This window comes from Symphalangus syndactylus, chromosome 6, assembly GCF_028878055.3.
Source record: "Symphalangus syndactylus isolate Jambi chromosome 6, NHGRI_mSymSyn1-v2.1_pri, whole genome shotgun sequence".
Taxonomy (NCBI): Eukaryota; Metazoa; Chordata; class Mammalia; order Primates; family Hylobatidae; genus Symphalangus; species Symphalangus syndactylus.
The window spans coordinates 22,615,431-22,635,841 of NC_072428.2; the positions used below are offsets into that span (position 1 = coordinate 22,615,431).

General features: G+C 47.1%; 1 protein-coding gene across 12 annotated transcripts in view; it reads right to left on the reverse strand.

Annotated features, from left to right (window-relative positions):
• Positions 1-323: 323 nt before the first annotated feature.
• The window catches only part of KIAA1549L (KIAA1549 like), a 315,005-nt gene continuing 294,917 nt past the window's right edge, over positions 324-20,411 (reverse strand). For 6 of the 12 annotated variants that reach the window (XM_055281967.2, XM_055281966.2, XM_055281965.2 and 3 more), the window contains 4 exons: positions 19,031-19,128; positions 16,239-16,387; positions 14,060-14,211; positions 324-6,557 (listed from right to left, as the gene is read on the reverse strand). In XM_055281967.2, the coding sequence (XP_055137942.1) occupies positions 6,276-6,557; positions 14,060-14,211; positions 16,239-16,387; positions 19,031-19,128 (681 nt within the window). In that variant the 3' untranslated portion in view covers positions 324-6,275. The other 6 variants (XM_063641006.1, XM_063641004.1, XM_063641005.1 and 3 more) reach the window with 6 other exon arrangements.

Genomic DNA, 20,411 nt, shown 5'->3' on the forward strand with positions numbered 1-20,411 from the left:
TCCTTATGCTCTGAGAAGGGCACCTAAGCGGACATTGGCTTCTTCTCCCTTGGGTCCCGTTGGCCCCAGGAATACATCTTTCTTTAGCTGCTAAGTCATGGGTAGGCTGAAACTGCTTCTCTGAGGCCTGTGGATGGCCAGGGGTGAGCATTTTTTTGGCCCATGAGCTCATCACCCAAGCTGGGATGGCTCCTGAGACCACACTGGGTCCTCCAGGACTGGAATGGTTCTTTAGCAACCCCCAACAGGCACTGTTTTGTGACTGGCTTGTGAAAGGGATTCCATCTCACCATCTGCAGGAGGTAGAATGACAAACAGGCAGGTTTTGGGGTATGAAAGCCTTTGTCATTTTATTTTACAATAAAAAATCCTAACAGCATATGAACACTCTGTTCCCGGCAGAGGCTAAGGACGTACAAAGTTCATTAGAAAGCAAAGCATTAAAATAACAACAGCTACATTCAAAGCTTCTGCTCAGTACTTTGCCCAATGTGTCTAATATGGTTTTAAAGACTCACTGGTCGGGGTTTTCACCCAGAGTTAAAGCACATGTACAAGTACTTACATATCCTCCAAATCATAGACAACAATGACAATAACAGCAACTCCAGATGAGGCTAGATCTTGTGGGCAATTTCAAATTTAGGAATTTATTTTTCCTTGGCAAAACATTGTGTCATGGAACATGTGACTGTATAAATTAATTCAGCAGATAGGAGGAGCTAAAATATTTTCCTGGATAAAACTGAATTACAAAATAATTTAGTAAGAATGCCTTCAAGTGCTTGTCAAACCATTTTCAGATACATTATGCATGTGCTCCTCAAAATCACCATGGGAAGTACAGAGGGTCTTATACCCATTTGACAGTTGAGGAATCAGAGACCAGTTTAAAGTGAGTTGATCAAGGTCTAGGATATTTATACCTTTTTCACAATTTCCACTCCATTCAGATGCCTCTGATTCTGTTTGATACAAATCTTTTCTCTACTCAGTTTGTGTGTGAGATGGGGGCGTGTTTAAACATAAGGAAGAAATGAGGAGAAATAAGATGAGGCCACAGTAATTTATGTAAAATATGTTGATGGCCTCTATCCATAATTTGCAAAAGTCTGACCAAGGTCAGAGAATGAAAATGATCAATTTTTAGATTTCATTTATAATGGCTCTCACTGAAGTATGGTTTGACCAATGGAGACAGATTCTGCCATATCACAAACTTCCCATTTTTTTTTTTTTAACCTGCAGAATCAGAGCAACTGCATATCTTCTCAAGTAATGTGTTTGTGGCACAATTATATTTCCTAAATATTCCTTTTCAGAAACACCTTACATTTTAGCATTTACCATAGGCTAGGATTCTGTAACAGTTCACCTAAGATATCAAGAGGCCTTTCAATTCTCAGGACACTAAGTTATTATATTCAGAAGGTCAAAGCCAAAATAATGTAAGTTTCACTTGAAACCAATTTTGTTTCAAAAGACTCTGTTGAGGGGCTCATTGGTTTTCTCATCCATGCAAGTGTGTGGCCCTGAGCCACATTAATAGCACCTGAGCTAAGATCATGCAATTCAATTTACAAGTATTTATTGTCTGCTGAGCAAGACATTGTGCTAACTGGGCCTTGTTCAGAAATAGCTTCTTAGACCCAGCGGCTGTATCAATAACTGGTGGTGGGGTGAGAAGTGGCTGGGGCAGCTCTGGCCAGTCTAGCAGAGTTTCAAGTGTGTGCACCCTCACCTGATGTGCAAGTGAAGATGCCCCTTTTCTCTCTGTGGTAGTATCCAGGGGACTGCTCTCCGAGTGCTGGCTGCTGCGTGGCATGGCATCCCAGGAGTACTAGTCAGTTCCAGTGTGTAGTAGGTTCTTTGTGAAGGTCTTGCCCACTCATGCTCCTTCTTCTGGGTACCAGCCCCCAATAAAAGTCCCTGCTGAAAGGGTCAGTCCATGGGGTCATGCTTAAATGACACGGCCCTGCCTCCTTGGTAACAGCTGATTGGACAGGCACCTGACCCCAGGGTGGCTCACCCATAGGCAGATGAACTAAACCAATCAGATCCTCAAAAATTTGCCTTAGGGGTCACAGAGATGCTAGTCAGAGAGTGGTGGGTACTGAAAAGGAAAGGTTGTGTGGAGTGAGTTCTGAGGGGGTGGATTTTTCAGCTACATATGCACTAATGAGAAAGCTGGTTGGCCAGGAGAAGCAAGAGACCCAGGCAGATAGGCAGAGGGAAACAGAGAAAAAAGTCCACGAGGACAGAGAACATGAGAGCAAGGGCAAAGGTGGCTGGCTCCATCCCTTTCCTGTAGGGAAGCTGTGTTCTGTGTTTGTGAAATGTCCCTCTATTCTTTCAGCCAACGCCTGCACTTGACCAAGTGTGAAAGGGTTTCCAGTCCTTGCAAAGCTCCTTGCCTGGAACACCTTCGAGGTTGGACTAAATGGCAGAATTTAATTTCCAACACTTAGACCTCAGTCAGTCCCTACTCCAAGCTAAATGACGCTCTTTCTTTAAGAGTATTTGGATGTAGTTTGTAAATAAAATCCAAATTATTTTCTGGTGTGTGATAGGAGGAATTTAGGATTAAGTACAAATCCTGTTTTCAAACTTTTAAGACAATATCTGTTATATTATTCATTAAATGTTGAGCACCTGTGTGCTATGTAGAAAAAAAGGAAACTCGTTTATATGTAATCAATGTTTAAATCTTTTGATCCATTTCTCTAATTTCTGCCTGTTAGAAAAAGCATCTCTGTTAGTTAAATTCCTCACCTCTTCCATTCTACATTCTCTCTCCGAAGTAGTGTGTGTGTGTGTGTGTGTGTGTGTGTGTGTGTGTGTGTGTGTGTGTTTTAATCACAGATCTATTTCCTTTCTTCCATCAAGATTACTCGGACATTACATGTCCTTCTGTTGAGTTCTTAAATTAACAAACTCACAATAAAACTTCTCCCGGGACCAGGGAATTGATTCTTACATAATCTACCCTGAAAGAGGAAACTCCTTGCTCTGTAGGTAACAGCTGCCATCTCATTATGCACAAGCCTCAGATCATAGGTCTCAAGCCACACAATGGACCTTTACTGCACCTCCCCTGATGCAGAGCATGGACTCTGCTGCCTCACAGTGACACAAAGTCAAGGGCCTCCCTGCCTGCCTGTTGGGATCGTTGGTGCTGAGAGAGGAATGCACCCCCACAGTCTAGAACAGCAGTTGAGGTCTCCGTTTCCTTGATGGTACTCTCTCTGGAAAAAGCCAAAATGCATTTCTTTTTCATGAATGCAGAAAACTCTTATCAAAACCAGCACTGAAAACTATTTATTATGCCACAAATGCATCATCCTCTATACACTGTATCTGAAGTTCGTTATATACTCAATCATCTTTTTTCTTGGCAAGAACATTATGGAGTTCTTCATGTGACCCTTATCTTGTTTTTAAACCTCTAGGCACAGTTAAAGAAATGTGTTACTGACAAGCCTGCAGGCCACATGGTGAGATGGAAAGCAAGCAGGTTCGTGAACCAGGAGGTTGGGACTGAATCACTGGGCCGGTCACTCCACTTCTTGGTACTTCTGCTTCCTCCTCCAAGGTCAACCAAGGTCCTTTGTGGCTTCTGCGACTATCTAGAGGGTTCTGATGAACAGGGTGTTTGTTCATTGCTGCCTCCTCGGGCTCTCTGGGAACCCTATTTCAATTCTTTGAGGCACATTTGACCATCTCTTAGAGTCAGCTGTCCAGGTATCTGTCACCTCTATAAGGTTAGGAGATTCTTCAGGGAAGGGACCACATCTCAGTCACAGAAAATCTGACCAGGGTGGCTTTGTCTCCCCATGAGTGGGAAAACATGAACAGACTGATTTCTTTCCACCTTAAGGTTTTCCTCTCTCTATTAATACTATTCTTGAACCCATGGTGTCTAGTTTAAGACAGTATCTGATTTAGCATGCTATCTTTTTAGCTGTCTCACTTGACTCACTCAATATTTCCTGGGACTCTGTAAAGACCACAGTGATTTGCGACTCCATCCTCTTAGCACTCTGGAGCCATAGCTCTGCAAACTGTAGACTCAGTCTCTGTAAGTCATTGAAACATCCAAATTCCAGACACTGTCTTCTGAAACATTTACATATATTTCAATTACAGTAAGGTCTTGAAACGTCATTTTCACATACAGTATTTCCAGGCATTTACCAAGTAGACAAAGTACTGGTTGATATCATTGCACTAATGAAATATTATTATTGATAAAGCAGGACAATGTAGCTGATTTTATCAGACTCATACCATTTGCATGAAAAGGCTGAGTTTCTTTGGCTCTTTGTTCATTCAAGTGCATTGAATGCCTATGTGGATAGACGTAGGCATTGTGTTAACCTGTCAATAAAATCTCGCACTGTCCACAGTGTTTTGCAAACTGATCTAGGTTTTGGACTACAATGACTGGCCATCGATAGAAATATACCATATATACACACGGGAATTACAAAAATACATTTTATTTATAGCTGATTTCCTTTTTAAGTAACAAAACACTAATACTATGAAAGATCAACCAGCATACTAAAAGGACACTACCTATTATCATCCGAACAAGAGACTCGTTTGAAGGTTCCATGACACATCATCTCTGAACATTCCAGAAAGGGCAATTTGCCATTGGAAAATATAAACAACTTCTTTGAAAAGTCTGTGCATTCACAGTTTGAACCTCCCCTTCTAATCAGTTCCATTTCTAGTCTTCTCTCAACTTTTAAATTTCTACCATCTTCTTTCAGTAAAGACCAAAGAAACTCGTTGAGGACAATGGAAAGATGGGCTCAGAAGAAAATGGATACAGCTGAAGCTAGATGGGTCATGGGTGAAAGCAGGACAGGACCTCATTCTCCAACAGATACCAGGTAAGCCCCCAACACTGCACAGGCTGTCACACTTGGCGAGGGAACCAGAGTCCCCAATCTACCTGCTACACAAAGTCAGTAGCTGTTTTGCTTGCATTGATGGGTAGGCAGTGGCTGGTGCCTCAGTGCTGTGAGGCGATGTCCTCTACCCACAGCTCTGGAAGCCAACTCGCCATGCCAGGGAGGGCGACCTGCAACATCATGGTCACAAAGTGGCCACCCTACCATTTCAGCAAATGTCTTCCTATATCCATTAACTAGGGGGCACTGGCTAACTCCATACGTTTTTTAAAAGGTTATTTACGTTTCAATGAAATTCAACAGCTTTTCTACATTCAGAAGCTTCTATAAACAGAGGCTGCGGCCTGGGAAGACTGTGGTTCTACCACACTCCTGTTTCTAACAGGAATCAAGTACCATTTCCTTTTGTACCACTCAGCAGCACACACTGGACATCATTGTTGAAGAGACAGAGATGTTCTTGTAAAAGTTGATGTATCTATTATCCCAAGAAAAAGAGAAGCTCCATTCTCAGGCCACCTTCAAAGCAGGGCAAAGAAAATCCTTCACAGATAACTGCATTTCTTTTGTAGCATCCTAAAAGCTCTTAGCACCGATTCTCTTTCAGTTAGATCCTAACTTGCAGGGGACTTTTATTTCCAAAATGGCAACACCTTTTGAAAAATCTGTCAGCACAAATCCACCATTCCCTCTCATCTTCTCTCTTTCTTGGCCTTTGTTTAATTGAGGAGGGAAACAAAGAATCAGGTCTATTTATAGGCACAGCCATTGGTACTGCCTTTCATCCAGTGCATTTGACTTTGAATATGAACCTAAAAAAAAGGGGCTCAGGTTTCTTGGCTGGAGTCAGTGTCTCCCTTACAAACTGATTTTAATGCGCACGGTCATGGTTGAATGAGAATACAGTCTGGTGCTTAATCCACACTCCTGCATTGCCTTTAACACAGAAACAGAGTTAACATGCAGAGGTCACCGAAGATAAGAGCTACATTCTCCCGCTTCCGGTGATTTATTAAAATGTGGCATTGGATAGGAATCTGTAGATTAGCTAGTGCCTCTCGTGACTAAGCTTCCATAGGGAATATGCCCACAGTTCAAACATTTGACATGAGAGAATATCAAACATAAGGCCCCAAGCAGGGACTTCTTGACCCACAATCAGTTGGATGAGCCAAGAATCTAGTCGTTCAAGAGTTTCCTGTTCCCAGAAGCCCCATAGTTCACCTTTTCAGAAATGGAGGGTGAGAAAGACTCACCCATTGCTATGTCTCAAAGTCCTAACACGTAGGCATGGGAAACCCAAAGGCTGTGTCCTCAGAGTTCGGAAGTCCAGAGTCCCACGGGGCTAAGGCGTTAGACCTGGAACTCAAACATGTCTGTCTGTTTTTTGGCCAGCTTGGCCACCTCCTCCCGGATGGCCTTCACGAGGGCCGCAGTGGAGATGTTGGTCAGGGGAGCGTCAGACGGGTCGTTTTCTGCCAGGCTCTGCTGCGAGGCCGCTGTGGAGGGCGCCGGGGCCTGCTCCAGGCTGGGGTGCAGGTTGGCTGGCTGGCTGTACTGGCGAGGAAGCCTGGAGGGAGAGCTCTGTGGGTACCGTGATCGGGGGTAGGCCTCGATGTACCCTGGGAGGGGCACCTGCAGAGGACGTGGGGAGAGAAGGACATGGCCTGGCATGAGGAAGGAGCTCAAGTCACAGGACACACTTGACACTGGAAGCAGGAGGGGGCTGAGGACATGGAAGAGAACTTAGAAGAAAATGGAAGCCACATACCATTGTATAGATACAAAACTCAGAGTCAGTTTGTTTAGAAAATAGGTAATTTCGGTGGCTCACGCCTGTAATCCCAGCACTTTGGAAGTCTGAGTTGGACGGATCATGAGGTCAGGAGATCGAGACCATCCTGGCTAAAATGGTGAAACCCCTAATCTACTAAAAATACAAAAAAAATTAGCCAGGCATGGTGGCATGCTCCTGTAGTCCCAGCTACTTGGGAGGCTAAAGCAGGAGAGTCACCGGCTGCAATGAGCCGAGATTGCACCACTGCACTCCAGCCTGGGTGACAGAGTGAGACTCCGTCTCAAAAAAAAAAAAAAAGTAATTTGGACTCACTGGATATACTATTTGGATGAATTAAATAGGTGTTTTTATTTTATTTTTTTTTGAGACGGAGTCTCGCTCTGTCGCCCAGGCTGGAGTGCAGTGGTGCAATCTTGGCTCACTGCAAGCTCCGCCTCCTGGGTTCACGCCATTCCCCTGCCTCAGCCTCTCCGAGTAGCTGGGACTACAGGCGCCCACCACCACGCCCGGCTAATTTTTTGTATTTTCAGTAGAGACGGGGTTTCACCGTGGTCTCGATCTCCTGACCTCGTGATCCGCCCGCCTCGGCCTCCCAAAGTGCTGGGATTACAAGCGTGAGCCACCGCACCCGGCCTAAATAGGTGTTTTTAACTTTGCTGAAAAACCTTAGGAATATATACATCTGAGTCTATATTTCAATCTAGCTGGCTACCTTATTTTTATTACTATTATTATTTTTAGTGATGATGTCTCACTCTGTCATCCAGGCTGTAGTGCAGTGCTACAATCACAGCTCACTGCAGTCTTGAACTCTGGGGCTCGAGCATCCTCCTGCCTCAGCCTCCTGAGTAGCTGGGACTACAGGTGGGTACCACCATGCCCAGCACTTAGTTGCCTTATTCATATAAGTACAATCCAACAAACAGAACTGCTTATGGACCCCAGAGGAACCCAGGGGTTTATTAATAATAACATCCACTGAGCCCTGTGCTAAGGGTTTTCCACACATTATCTCATTTAGTTCTCAAAGCAATAAGCTAGGAGGTCGGTATTGTTATCCTTACCTTGCAGATGAGGAAACTGAAGAGTGCCGCAGTCTAAGGCGACAAGCTACCAAGACACTCTTTGCAGAGGTCTGTCTGCTTTAAGGGCTGGAATTAATCACTGCATTACAACGTCTTGGATCTGGGATTGATTTTGGTTTCTTGAAACATTTTTCTCTCTTCATCAAAAGTGGAAGACACAGAGTCCTATGCTTAAAATATGTAAACTTCTAGGAATAAGGACAAGTAAGTAATTTTGAATTTAGAGTCGATTCTCCCACAGAAACAGTGGCACATACAGGGATGCTGTTTCAGGATAGTCCACATACCCCATGATGTTAATTGGAACACTACAGAATAAGCACCCACGAACAACAGAGTGTGGGAGGACTGGGCAGCTTAGGTGAGTTTGGAAGTTGAACAGGGTCCCTCCAGGAAGATGCAGTGGGAGGGGGATTCTGGGCAAAGGGAAAATCAAATGTAAATCATCAAATCAAAATGTATGGGAGTACTGATGGCAAAGGCTGCTGCCATCACACCGGCTGCAGCAGGGATGCGTGGCTAGGGCTGCACACCCCATAGAGCCAGTGGGAGCCCCGCCCCTTCTGAGTTAGAGCAGGAGCTTCTGTGGATGCTGCTGCAGCCACCCAAACCATGACTGACTGACTGTAGACCCAGGCCTCCTGCTCTATGGAGCAGGCAGGCACCTTGCCCTCCTGGGTGGGGCTACAGCCACCCAAATTGTGCTGTGGATTCGAGCCTCCCTGTGGTCTTGGAGGGGGTCAGAAGCAGGCAAGATCTGCCCTGGGTACTGCTACAACCACCCCACCCACAGCTGCAGACCCGGGCTTCCCCCTCCATGGAGCAGGCAGGAGCCAGGGACAAGTTGGAACCCCACCCCTTCTGAGTTGGCGGGGCTGGAGCTGCCCGGGTGCAGCTGCAGCCACCCTCCCAGGCACAAGACTGGGCATCAGCCTGCATCCTTAGCATCTTGGGAAGGTGCCCCCTTCCCTGCTGGCTCGGGGGTGTCTGCTTCTGCTGCCTGGCCTCTCTCTTCCCCCTGTAGTGGCTCTGATTTCTGAGTGGGGTTGGGGACAAGCCCCAAGGGCCATGAATGGCAAGGGGTGGAGCCGACAGACAGACTCCTGGGCGGAAGAGGGTGGGTCTCCCATAAGGCCCTACCTTCAGAAGGCCAGGGAGGGCCTGAAGGTTGGGGGCCACCTGCCAGTCCTCAGGCTGGAGTGGGGACTCGTGGTACCTCTTCTGGGCCCGCCCATGGACCAATCAGCACACATTTCCTCCCCTCTGAGGTCTATAAAAGCTCTGGGCTCAGCCAGAGCAGGGCAGAGGACAGAGAGACTATGGGATAACCAGCAGCAGAGAGGAGCTACCCTCCCTGCTGAGAGCTTCAGAGACATCTGAACAAGCTGCTGTGGAGAGGAGACACCCTCTCCAGGGCCTCCTCTCTGCTGAGAGCAGCAGACGGTGGAATGAGCAGTGGGCAGAGAGGAGCCACCCTCTCCAGGGCCACCTCTTTGCTGAGAGCTGAACACTCCATGGGATGATCTGCCTACAGAGAGGAGCTACACACTGTGGGTCTCCTCTGAGCTGTTCTAACACTAAATAAACCTCCTTTTCACCTTCTTCACCTTTCATGTTCTACATACCTCATTCTTCCTCTTTCATGTTCTGCTTACCTCATTCTTCCTGGACCCAGGACAAGAACTTGGGCAAAAGCAGCACCGGCCACAGAGGTTTCCAGGAAGAAAACTGATACCCCAAAGATCCCGTAACAGTACAAAGAAGAGAGTGTCCCCAGGGAGCATCAGTGACCTCGGGCTGACCAGAGAGGGTATGTTTGGTGTGGGAGGAGCTCAGGCAAGACAGGGCTGGATTCATAAGCTGCTGAATATCAGGCTACAGAGTCTGCATGTCCCGTTTGATCCACCCGTTTTCAATGTCACACTTCTGAGAAATACAGCCAGTTCCCATGCTTAATAGCAATGCTCATCTGGCTCCTGAGGGAGGATGGAGCAGGAAGTCCTAGTCTGCTCTGGCCGCTATGCCGAAATACCATAAGCTGGGGAGCTTATAAACAACAGAAATTTCTTTCTTACAGTTCTGGAGGCCGCAAAGTCTGAGATCAAAGTGCTGGCAGATTCTGCATCTGGTGAGGGCCCACTTCCTGGTTCAGAATCAGCTGTCTTTTCACTATTCTCTCACATGGCAGTAGAGGTCAGGGGTCTCTCTCAAGCCTCTCTTACAAGGGCACCAATCCCATTCATTAGGAGGTTCACCCTCATGACCTAATCACCTCCCAAAGGTCCCGTGTCCTAATACCATCACCTTGGGGGTTAGGATTTCAACATCTGAATCGAGTGGGACACAAACATTCAGACCATACCAGTGGGATGGGGTGATGACTCAAACTCTAGATGGGGGATGTGTGGTAGGAAAGCAGCTTCCTCTCCTCCCTGCTGGATGTTCCGGTGATCCCTCCTGAGAAGGCAGGTTCCTGAGGTGTGCGGCCGATGCCTGGGCTGGGAGCCACGGATGGGTGTCAGGCAGAGGGGCAGTCTGTATTTGGAAAGGACGCCTGGAGGTGGACCCACTGGAGGCAGGGAGCAGACAAGTTCTAAGGCTTTCTCAATGGGTCAGATGAGAACTGATGAGGACCCAAGCCAGGAAAGAAGTAACAGAATAGATGTCCCAAGTTGTAACTTGGGACTTTGATTTCCCCAGAAGACCCAGCAAAGACAGACAAAATGGCACACAGGTGCTAAGCGTGGGTCTTTATATACAAGGACTGATATGTTTCATTTGTATCTTAGAGGAAAACCAGAGTTGGGCTGTCTGAGTCCTTGGGCCACATGAGCTGGGAAGGTGCAGGTTATTGGGCTCACCAAAGAACCAAGCCCAGGACATGGGGTACGTATTTCAGATCTCAGCTCAAATTTCCTTTCTTCCAGGAGACCTTTCCCAGCTCAACATTAGCCTAGGGGTCCCTGTTAAATGTTTCCTTGCACTTTCTCCAGCGTAACAGTTATTGCTCCTGATGCCATTGCCTGTCTCAGGCTGTCAACTCCGTGAAGGTGGAGAGTGCCTGCTTTGCTTATTGCTGTACTCCAGTGCTCAGAATTGTGCAGAGCAAGAGCAGGGAGTCTCTCAGAACCTGGGGTTCTGAGGAGCACAGTTTGAAAATCACTGAAGAATGATTGGCTGGGGTCAAATATTTGAGAAGGAAGCTACCACATTCCCTTTCCCTGCATTTCAAATTCAGCTAACTGTACTTGCTGTGGCTGAGAGAGCCAATGTCCAACTCTTGAGACCCCTCAGCTCTATGGTATCGAGCTTGTTGGTGCTGGTGGCTGGGACAGGCAAGGGATACCTGATCCCACTGGAGTATCCTCAGGGCAATATTCAGCAGCAGGGCAGAAGCAGGGAAGATGAGATGAGAAACTCTTCCTCCCTTATAGTAGATGCAGGCTGGAGCCATCATGCCCTTCCTGCCGAAATTCAGGGCTGGCAAATACTACTACTTCCCTAGCCAGTGCCCATGGCAGACATCACCAACTTTATCACAGCACAGTTTCCTGCTGAGCCTGGAAGCCCCTCCCAATCCTTCTCCATCTGGCACCAAGGATGAAACCTATTTGTTATCCCAGGTCCAGGTGATTTTTATCCAAGCTAGCTCCTGGGATCAGGAAGGTCAGACATCCAAATGCTGGTGAGGGACTTTGCTTTCTCACATAGATGTGGAAGGTGTGCTTTATTCCTGGACCCTTTTCGAGCTGACAACTGGTCTCTCTGAGCTTCCTGCACTTATTTTCGTATGCTATAAATCATCCGTTTCACCTTGCTCCTTTCATGGGCACACCTCCCTGCTTAATTGCAGGTGATAATTGGGCTCCAGGAAAGGCCCAATTAGGCTGCAGCAATCATCTTCCTCTTAATTAAAAACAACTAATAGGACATTGGTTCTCCTTCACACTGGGAGATGAGCCCAGAAGGGTCCAGTACAGTTATCATGCCAGGAAGGTTACGTTTCCATTTGCTTGGTTCCTCTATCTTCATCTTTAAGGCAATTATGAGCCCAAAGGCATCTAGATGTAGCTATAAGCCTGGCTAAATTATCATTTTAAGTGTCTTGAACACAGGGGTCAAGGTTTTGGAAAATACTTTCACCAACTCCAGTTGGTGCCCAGGGTTACACTCCACACAATGGGTGAACTGTCAAAGCTGCAGGCGTAAGGGAATTAAGGGAAGCTCTTGCTCTGCACAATTCTGGGCACTGGTGTACAGCAATAAGCAAGTGAGGCACTCTCCACCTTCACGGAGTTGACAGCCTGCGACAGGCAATGGCATAAGGCGTAAGGGAACTAAGTAGTTCAAGTTAAACATCATCTACTTTCTGAAAAGTCTGCATAACTTTCAGGTGAAGTGGAATTACAAAATCAATAACCTCTGAATTGATCAAATCATATCCAGTGATATCAGCCATATGGACTAGCAGAGAATGACAAAGGACACAAAAAAGGCCCCCAAACAATAAAAACAGATGCCATAAAGTCCCACATTCAGATTCACAGACTGAACAGCAGGGGATACCTCTAGTTCCTCTCTTAGAGCTTATTTACTCCAAGTTTACAAACAATTCTAATGAGCACAGATAAGCCTCATTTGCAGATAATGGCACATGATGCAAAGCACACTTAAGGGTGGGCATATTACTAGATGTGGGGACATTAACAGCAATATTGAGTGCCCACTAGAAGCAAAGTCAGAAAAAAAATATATTGAGCCATGATAGTAACTCTAAAAATTATCATAGTTTGGAGATATTTCACAATATAAGGTCAATAATACTACAAGCCATGAGAGTTCATCCTACGAATGCCATTTTAGTATAATGAGGCATCATAAGGATATTGAATCATTCATAAAAGGCAAATTACATTGTATACTCTTAACGGAGGAGAGGGAAGGTAGCATTCATTTCAGAAATATTTTTATGCCAAGCTGCATATACTTTTAAATGTATTGGAAATTAAAGGGGTAAGCCTTGGTCATCTGGAAAATTAATAAATGTAATAATTCAGTCTTGGGTTTCTTTTTTTTTTTTTTTTTGAGACGGAGTCTTGCTCTTTCACCCAGGCTGGAGTGCAGTGGCGCGATCTCGGCTCACTGCAAGCTCCGCCTCCCGGGTTCACGCCATTCTCCTGCCTCAGCCTCCCGCATAGCTGGGACTACAGGCGCCTGCCACCTCGCCCGGCTAACTTTTTGTATTTTTAGTAGAGACAGGGTTTCAGTGGCTTAGCCAGGATGGTCTTGATCTCCTGACTTCATGATCCGCCCACCTCGGCCTCCCAAAGTGCTGGGATTACAGGCGTGAGCCATCGCGCCCGGTGGTTTCTTTTTTTTTTTTTTTTTTTGAGACAGAGTCTTGCTCTATCGCCCAGGTGCGAGTGGAGTGGCGTGATCTTGGCTCACTGCAACCTCTGCCTCCTGGGTTTAAGCGATTCTCCTGCTTCAGCTTCCCAGGTAGCTACAATGACAGGCACTCACCATCACGCCCAGCTAATTTTTGTGGTTTTAGTAGGGAAGGGGTTTCACCATGTTTGCCAGGCTCATCTCTCACTCATGATGGCAGGTGACCTGCCCGCCTCAGCCTCCCAAAGTGGTGGGATTACAGGCATAAGCCACCGCACCCAGCCCAGTCTTGGGTTTCTAATCCTTCATTTTCGGACATTTCTTCTAAAATTTTACAGAATTGTATGCTAAAAGAAACAAATTTAATAAAAGCTTTGGAGCCAGACCAGTGTGGGTTTGAATTCTGTCCTTGGCACTTCCTTCCTAGCTGTGTGGCCTTAGGTAAGTGGCATCCCCTGACTCGGCCCTGATTTCCTCATCTGCAAGATGGGAGTAATCATGGGAATAATACCTACATAAGATTGTAATAAAGATTAAATAATATAAACAAAACATCTGACAAGGTGTTTAGTAGATAGAAAATACTCAACGAATGGTAGTTATTATTATAAAAATGCACTTGATTAAGGTTGTCCTGCTACGAAGAGGTGGGAGCTGGACTAGAAGGCAGGTCTCAAGGTCCTCTGTCAAGGGGACATCCCCCCTCACCACACCGTCTGTCTCCTTTAAAATGGCTGACTTTAGTCATCCGGGTACTGTGAGGAGGCTGAGATAACAAAACCTTCAGTCTCAACCTTTTATCTAATTTACTTTTTGGCGTGTGTTAAGCAGGTAAAGTTTTATGAGGTGAAGAGCAAGGGTCTCACCGAATCTGCCCACTGGCTCGGGAGCTCATTCTCTCCTGCATAGGACATCCAGGCCTGGTTCCTATAGGATGAGGGAGGCGTCGGGATGAAGTAGCCGGTGAAGCCAGGTCTGTTGGCAGCTGGGATGGCGAACACCGCTGGCACCGTATTACCTGGCATGGAGGAAATGGAGGAGGGAGGTTAAGAGAGGCTGGTCTGGGGGATCCAGCCACCCAAAAGCCAAATAAAGTCAGTTTCATTGGCTCCCCGGCTGGCTGCTGGATTTGAAAGTCTCATTAAATCAGGTCTGAGCTGAGGGGAGCTTGCTCTGGGCTGTAACATTTGCTGGGGAATTTAGTTGCATTTAAGGTGCAGTGGACCTGGCCATGATGGCTAAGATCCCAGGTGATGTAGCAACAGAGGCAGGTGGGCTGTGGTGGAGGAAACCTGGTCTTCTTTCTTTTCTTTCTCTTTTCTTTTTTTCCTTTCCCTTTCCTTTCCTTCTCTTTCTTTCCTTCTTTCTTTTTCTCTCTTTCTTTCGAGATGGAGTCTTGCTCTCTCGCCCAGGCTGGAGTGCAGCGGTGTGATCTCTGCTCACTGCAAACTCCTCCTCCTGGGTTCACGCCACTCTCCTGCCTCAGCCTCCTGAGTAGCTGGGACTACAAGCGCCTGCCATCGTGCCTGGCTAATTTTTTGTATTTTTAGTAGAGATGGGGTTTCACCGTGGTCTCGATCTCCTGACCTCGTGATCCACCCGCCTCGGCCTCCCAAAGTGTTGGGACTACAGACGTGAGCCACCGCGCCCGGCCACCTGGTCTTCTTTCTTTGTGGACCTCTTCTAGAGCCACTGTGCACAGCTGGGCAGGTGGTGCACTGCTCAAGAGCATCTGGCCTAGAAGCCAAGTGGGGCTCAAGTCTAGCCAGTATTCCCTTTGCCAGGGGTGGAGTCTGTACTCACCTGGGGAAGGAAAGTCTTTTTCTAACTTCACCAAATGCAGCATGCACTAGTAGTGCTCTGGACTTTTCCCTTCTTCTCATCCCCTAAAGAGGGAGTTGTGGGCCCAGCCAGCATCCCGCCCACTAGCCCTGCATCTGCCCAGGCCTGGGGAAGCTAGGGAAGCAGAGGAGGACTCTGGGATTGGCCCTGGCTAGGGGATGAGGGGACAAAGGTCTCCAGGGGTCGGGGGAGCAGCAGACCTCCACCTGCCATGCAGCCCCACTCACCCTCGCAGTCAGAATGAAAGGGCATCATCTGCTGGGACTCAGACCTGGCTTTCTACGGAAGTGATGGTCCAACTCCCTCGTCCCCATCCCAACACCCCTGACCTGCCAGCAAGAGGAAATAACACCTTGGTGGTCAGGTGTTTTCCTCCCAGGAGAATGTGTATTTTTAAAGAGCCAAGAAAAAGAACCAAAAGAAATGGACCTCACTGGTGGAATTTCTAGACACCATGAATGCTTTACTAAGTGCTGGCAACTGAGTGCTTGCAGTTTTAGCCTAAAAGGTATGGTTTGAATAAACTGAGAAACAAATTACGTCATGTACAAACCTCAGTGTTCATTTCAGCATTGTTTGTTATAGGAAAAAACTGGAAACTACCATTATGTCCATCAATAGAGAAAAGTATAAACTGCTTATCACAGAATACCACATGGCAGTTTAAATGAATGAACTAGATCTATATAGTATGTGTATAGCAACCTGGAGAAATTTTTAAAAATACTGTTAAATAAAGTACAAAAAGAAATGTATGCCATGATATCATTTATGTAAATTTCAAATACATTAAACATTAATATATACTGTTATATAAACATACAGGTGTGGCAAAGGATTAAAACCTGTCACTGGAGGCCCGAGGTCACCTTTTGGGAGAAGGGGAATGAAATGGGGGTGGATGGCTGTATCTGGAATGCTTTAAAGATAAAACTAAAAAAATTGAACTGAAGTCTGGCAAAATGTTAACATACATGCTGACTTTAGCATAACTTGGGATTTTGCCCAATTTCAGATCTTTTAAAGAAAGAAAACCAGCAGCTCTTTTAGTTGGGGCTCCTGAAGTTACAAGCAGATCCAGAAATGCAGTGGCTGTGATTCCTGAGGGTGGTAGGTAGAAAGGAGATTGGAATTGGGGATTTGGGGGAGGACAGGGCACAGCAGCAGTGGTGGGGGGCACACTTGCGCTTTTCTCTTGCCCACCTGAGTAATTTAAAGCCGACTGATCCAACTGCGCCACGGACACGGGGCCTCTGGACATCTGCGTGAAGGAGGCGCTGTCGTGCAGCTGGGCCGGCTCGGGCCCCACAGACTCGGACATTCTGGTCTTGCTGCCGATGTCTGAGGTGGATCTAGATGGGGCAGAGGGACTGCGTTAGCACTGTCCCAGACCTCAGATGGCGTCCCGAGCAGGAGGAGTGCGCCCCGTCACCTTTGGGCATGGACAGCTGCCTCCAAGCCTCATGAGGTCCCCAGGACTGGATTTATTCCCAGATAACAAACGGCCTTCTAGGGACACCAGCAGGGCAGGAGGCACCCAGACTTGTAGCAGCTGTCATGGTGGCCTCAGCTGAAATCATTTTTAGACGTTCAAGGTCAGTTCTCCCCTAAGGGTGGCTCTCATGTCTCTGGGTGGTAGAACATTTAATTTCCACATAAAATAAGAAAAACAATTAGCCTCGGGTATTAGCTGGGGATGGTCGACCCAGGGGGTGATGATATCATCAGCAGCCAATGGGAAGGCTCTCTCTGGAGTGCCTGGTTGCTCCCTTCTCACCGACACCAGAAAGGGGACCCGGGACAGCTGGGGAGCCACATTCCCTGTTCCTAACTGGCAGGAAGCACGAAGCCCAAGACTTAGAAGCTCGGGCTGCTCCAGGGAGCAGTGGGCATTCTAACAGAACTTTTTTTTTGGTCCCCAGGCAATCAGAAAATCAAGCCCATTTAACACGTCCTATTTCAACTTAGTGCTCAGAAAGCTGTCTAAGAAGAGGGCAGCTTGGGCTCTGCAGACGTGGGCATCTCCTGGTTTTCCAAAGGGTCCTTCAGCCACAGACCATTTTCCTTCACAAGCATCACTCCTTGCCTGAGGCAGTTTCACAGAGGGACTTCAGGCTTCCCTAAAATTAGCCCAATGGGAAAGAGGCAAAGACAGCTGCAGCAGGTCTGGCCCCCCACAGGGCCACCCTCTGAGCTGAGCAGTGGCTGTCACAGAGCAAATGACAGCCACAGCAAGGGAGAACACGGGAGGCAGAGGTCTGGGTTCCAGCTACCTTCCCTTTCATTATGTTTATTTTTATTTTTTTGAGACAAGGTCTCACTCTGTCACCCAGGCTGGAGTGCAGTGGCACCACCTCGGCTCACTGCAACCTCTGCCTCCTGGGTTCAAGCGATTCTCCCACCTCAGCGTCCCAAGTAGCCGGGATTATAGGTGCATGCCAGTACGCCCACCTAATTTTTGTATTTTTGGTAGAGACGGGGTTTCACCATATTGTCCAGGCTGGTCTCAAACTCCTGGCCTCAAATGATCCACCCGCCTCAGCCTCCCAAAGTGCTGGGATTACAGGCATGAGCCACCGTGCCCAGCCTACGTTCCCTTTCCAAGCCTGTTTCCTCATCTGTACAATGACAGGGGTAGACAAACTCATCTCAAAGGTTCCTTCTTGGTCTAATTTTGAGTTTATATGAAGGGCAGTGCACCCCCCACCCCGATATGTGGCAAGATAGCAAATGGTGTGGAAGGGCCTGGGAGGAGACAGGTGGTTGAAAGAAGAATTAAGAAATTGATGCTGGCCTTCAGCAAACCTCCCACAAATTGCTGGTATAAGGCCCCTCCAATCCAGGACTCTCAGGAGTAACCAAAAAGCCCGTTGCTACTTTCCTAGGAAGGTCCAATGTGGAGGCTGTATGATGTGACCATTCATCAGGGTGGGGTCTCCCTCCCTCCCTGCTTGCTTGTTCCCACAGCCCTGGCTTCCCACACACGCTGTTCCAGGCATCTGCTACTTGTTCAGAAAACCCTTCCTGGGAAAATTTCTGAATTCTGCTCGATAAGCAATTCTGAGACCCCTTTCTGGGGAATCCTGGAGCTTTTGAGATCATCTAGGCCCCTGTGCTCATGTTACAGATAGAGAAACAGGGGCTGGAGGGGCAAGGCCAATTGCTGGGGCTGCACAGCAGGTCAGGGTCTGCTGCTTTCCACCCAGGCTCGGCTGGTGGTGAGGTGACGTCTAAGCCCCTCCGCATTCTAAACCACTGGCAGTAAGAGCAGGGTCCCTCCTATTCCCTCCTATTCCGAGGGAAACTTCTATTTTTCTTCCCCATTCACAAAGCCCAGACCCATGGTTCACAGATAGGATGTGATCTGTATGTTGGGGGAAGCTGGAGTAGGCAGGCCAGGGCAGTGGTCCACGTGTACCCCAGGGCACAGTTCTAGCCTTTTCCAGTGCTCAGGACTTTTGTTCTTGTCCATCCTTATTAAAAACATGTGCTCATTAGATTTTCCTAAAGCAAAGAACATGCTTAACATATGTGTTGCAATTGAGATATCTGACTTCATACGTTTTCAATCTCTCCCTCTTGGAAGTCAAGGGTTGGGGTGGGTGCCCAGACATGCCTGCCCCTCCCTGGCTTCTCAGACACTACCCTTAAATAACCAACGGACTTTTGGTAGCAGCTGTTGTGGTGGCCTGAGCTGGAGTCATTTTTAGATGTTCAAGGTCAGGGTCTGAGGCTTTCCAGGTATGGGGTAGTTGACCTTGGGCTTCTTCAACTGTGGACTCTCAAGAACTTTCTGGTTAAAAAGCACAAAAGCACGGTGATCTGTTCATTCATGGTACTTGGGATGCCACAGGTGCATGGTTGTCTGTACAGGTGACACACCCTGGATGGGGTGGAGCGTGAAGGAAATTTGCTGGTGCTATTGTCCGGTCAGGGTACACAGGACTGACCCTTTTCCAAATATTGCAAACAAAACAAAGAAAGGAATGTGTTACCGCCTGAGAGAAGCGACAGCCACAGGACCAGTCCGGGGAGGTACGGGTGGAGGCGGTGAGCCCATGACCATCTCAGGAAGCTGGGAAAACCTATAAGCCTGTGAAAGAGACAAGCAAAACAGGGAGAGTTGTTAACACACACAGGTTCTTCTTGTTTGAGGAGGAAGCAAACTTCCAAGGGTCAGACTCTGCCTCCTCACTCAGACTTTTTTCCAAGATCTTCCCTCACATGTTTCCAGCCATCTCTCCTACTGCGCCTCCCACCACTCTCACTGGGGCCACTGTACTTACAGGGCCCTCCAACCGTTCTCAGAACACGCCAAGTTCTGTCTCACCTTGGGCTTTTCTTCCACCTGGGTGCCTTCCTCACTGTTCTTCCCAGGGCTCCATGCTTCATTTCATTCATCCAGCCCCAGACTCCCCTAGAGCCCCATTTACCTATTTTTCATCATGGCAACGATCACTCTCTGACATTATATGGTTGCTTGTTTATTTATGATCTGCCACCAACTAGAGTTTAATAAGGGCAAGGGCTTTGTTGTCAGAGATATCCTTATACCTGGAACAGTGCCTGGTATATAACAGGTAATCAATAAATATTAGATGATTAAATGGATGAATCGTTAATTGTGTTTTACTTTCTCTCAAGGGAGAGCAGGTTTAGTGGAGAAAAGCAATGGATTTGGAGTGAGGAGGTATGTGTGAAGGTCCTGATGAACAGACTTCAGGTCCTTCAGCAACTCAGGTGACCTTTCTAGACCTCTTCTGAAATGGGGACAACAATGCTTGCTCAGAGGGCTGCTGAGAAGATCAGGTAAGTCTGTGTGTGTGTGTGTGTGTGTGTGTGTGTGTGTGTGTGTGTGTGTGTGTATGTGTGTCTTTTGCAATCTATAAAGTGCTATTCAAAGATAAAAGACTAGAACTGTCACCAAAAAAGTGAAGACTTTTATCAACATGTGAGGGGATAAAAGCAAAACAGACAGAAACAGGATTAGAAAGAGCCAGGCCACAACCTCCTTTAGCAAGAGAAAATCTAGAAATGTTCTCTGTGAAGACAAAGCTTTACTTGTGCTTCTCATCTGTTTCTTTCTTCAGGTATTCTGCCATCAGATCTCTCAAGGAGGAGGATGACAGGATTTTAAACCTGAAGGTATCAGGACAAAAAACAGCAGCACAGGGGATCCACAAACAGAATTCTTTCAACTGAATGAAGTCTTCTCCCTCCAGCATCATGGCAGACTACATCTTCATAAGGGCCAACCCACTCAATAACAACGAGGTCCAGGATTAAACCTACTTTTTAATGCAGTGTGAAACTGCAAGATGTCAGGGAAATCTCAAGGGACTATTCCCCTACCCCACACCTCAGCAAACTAAAACA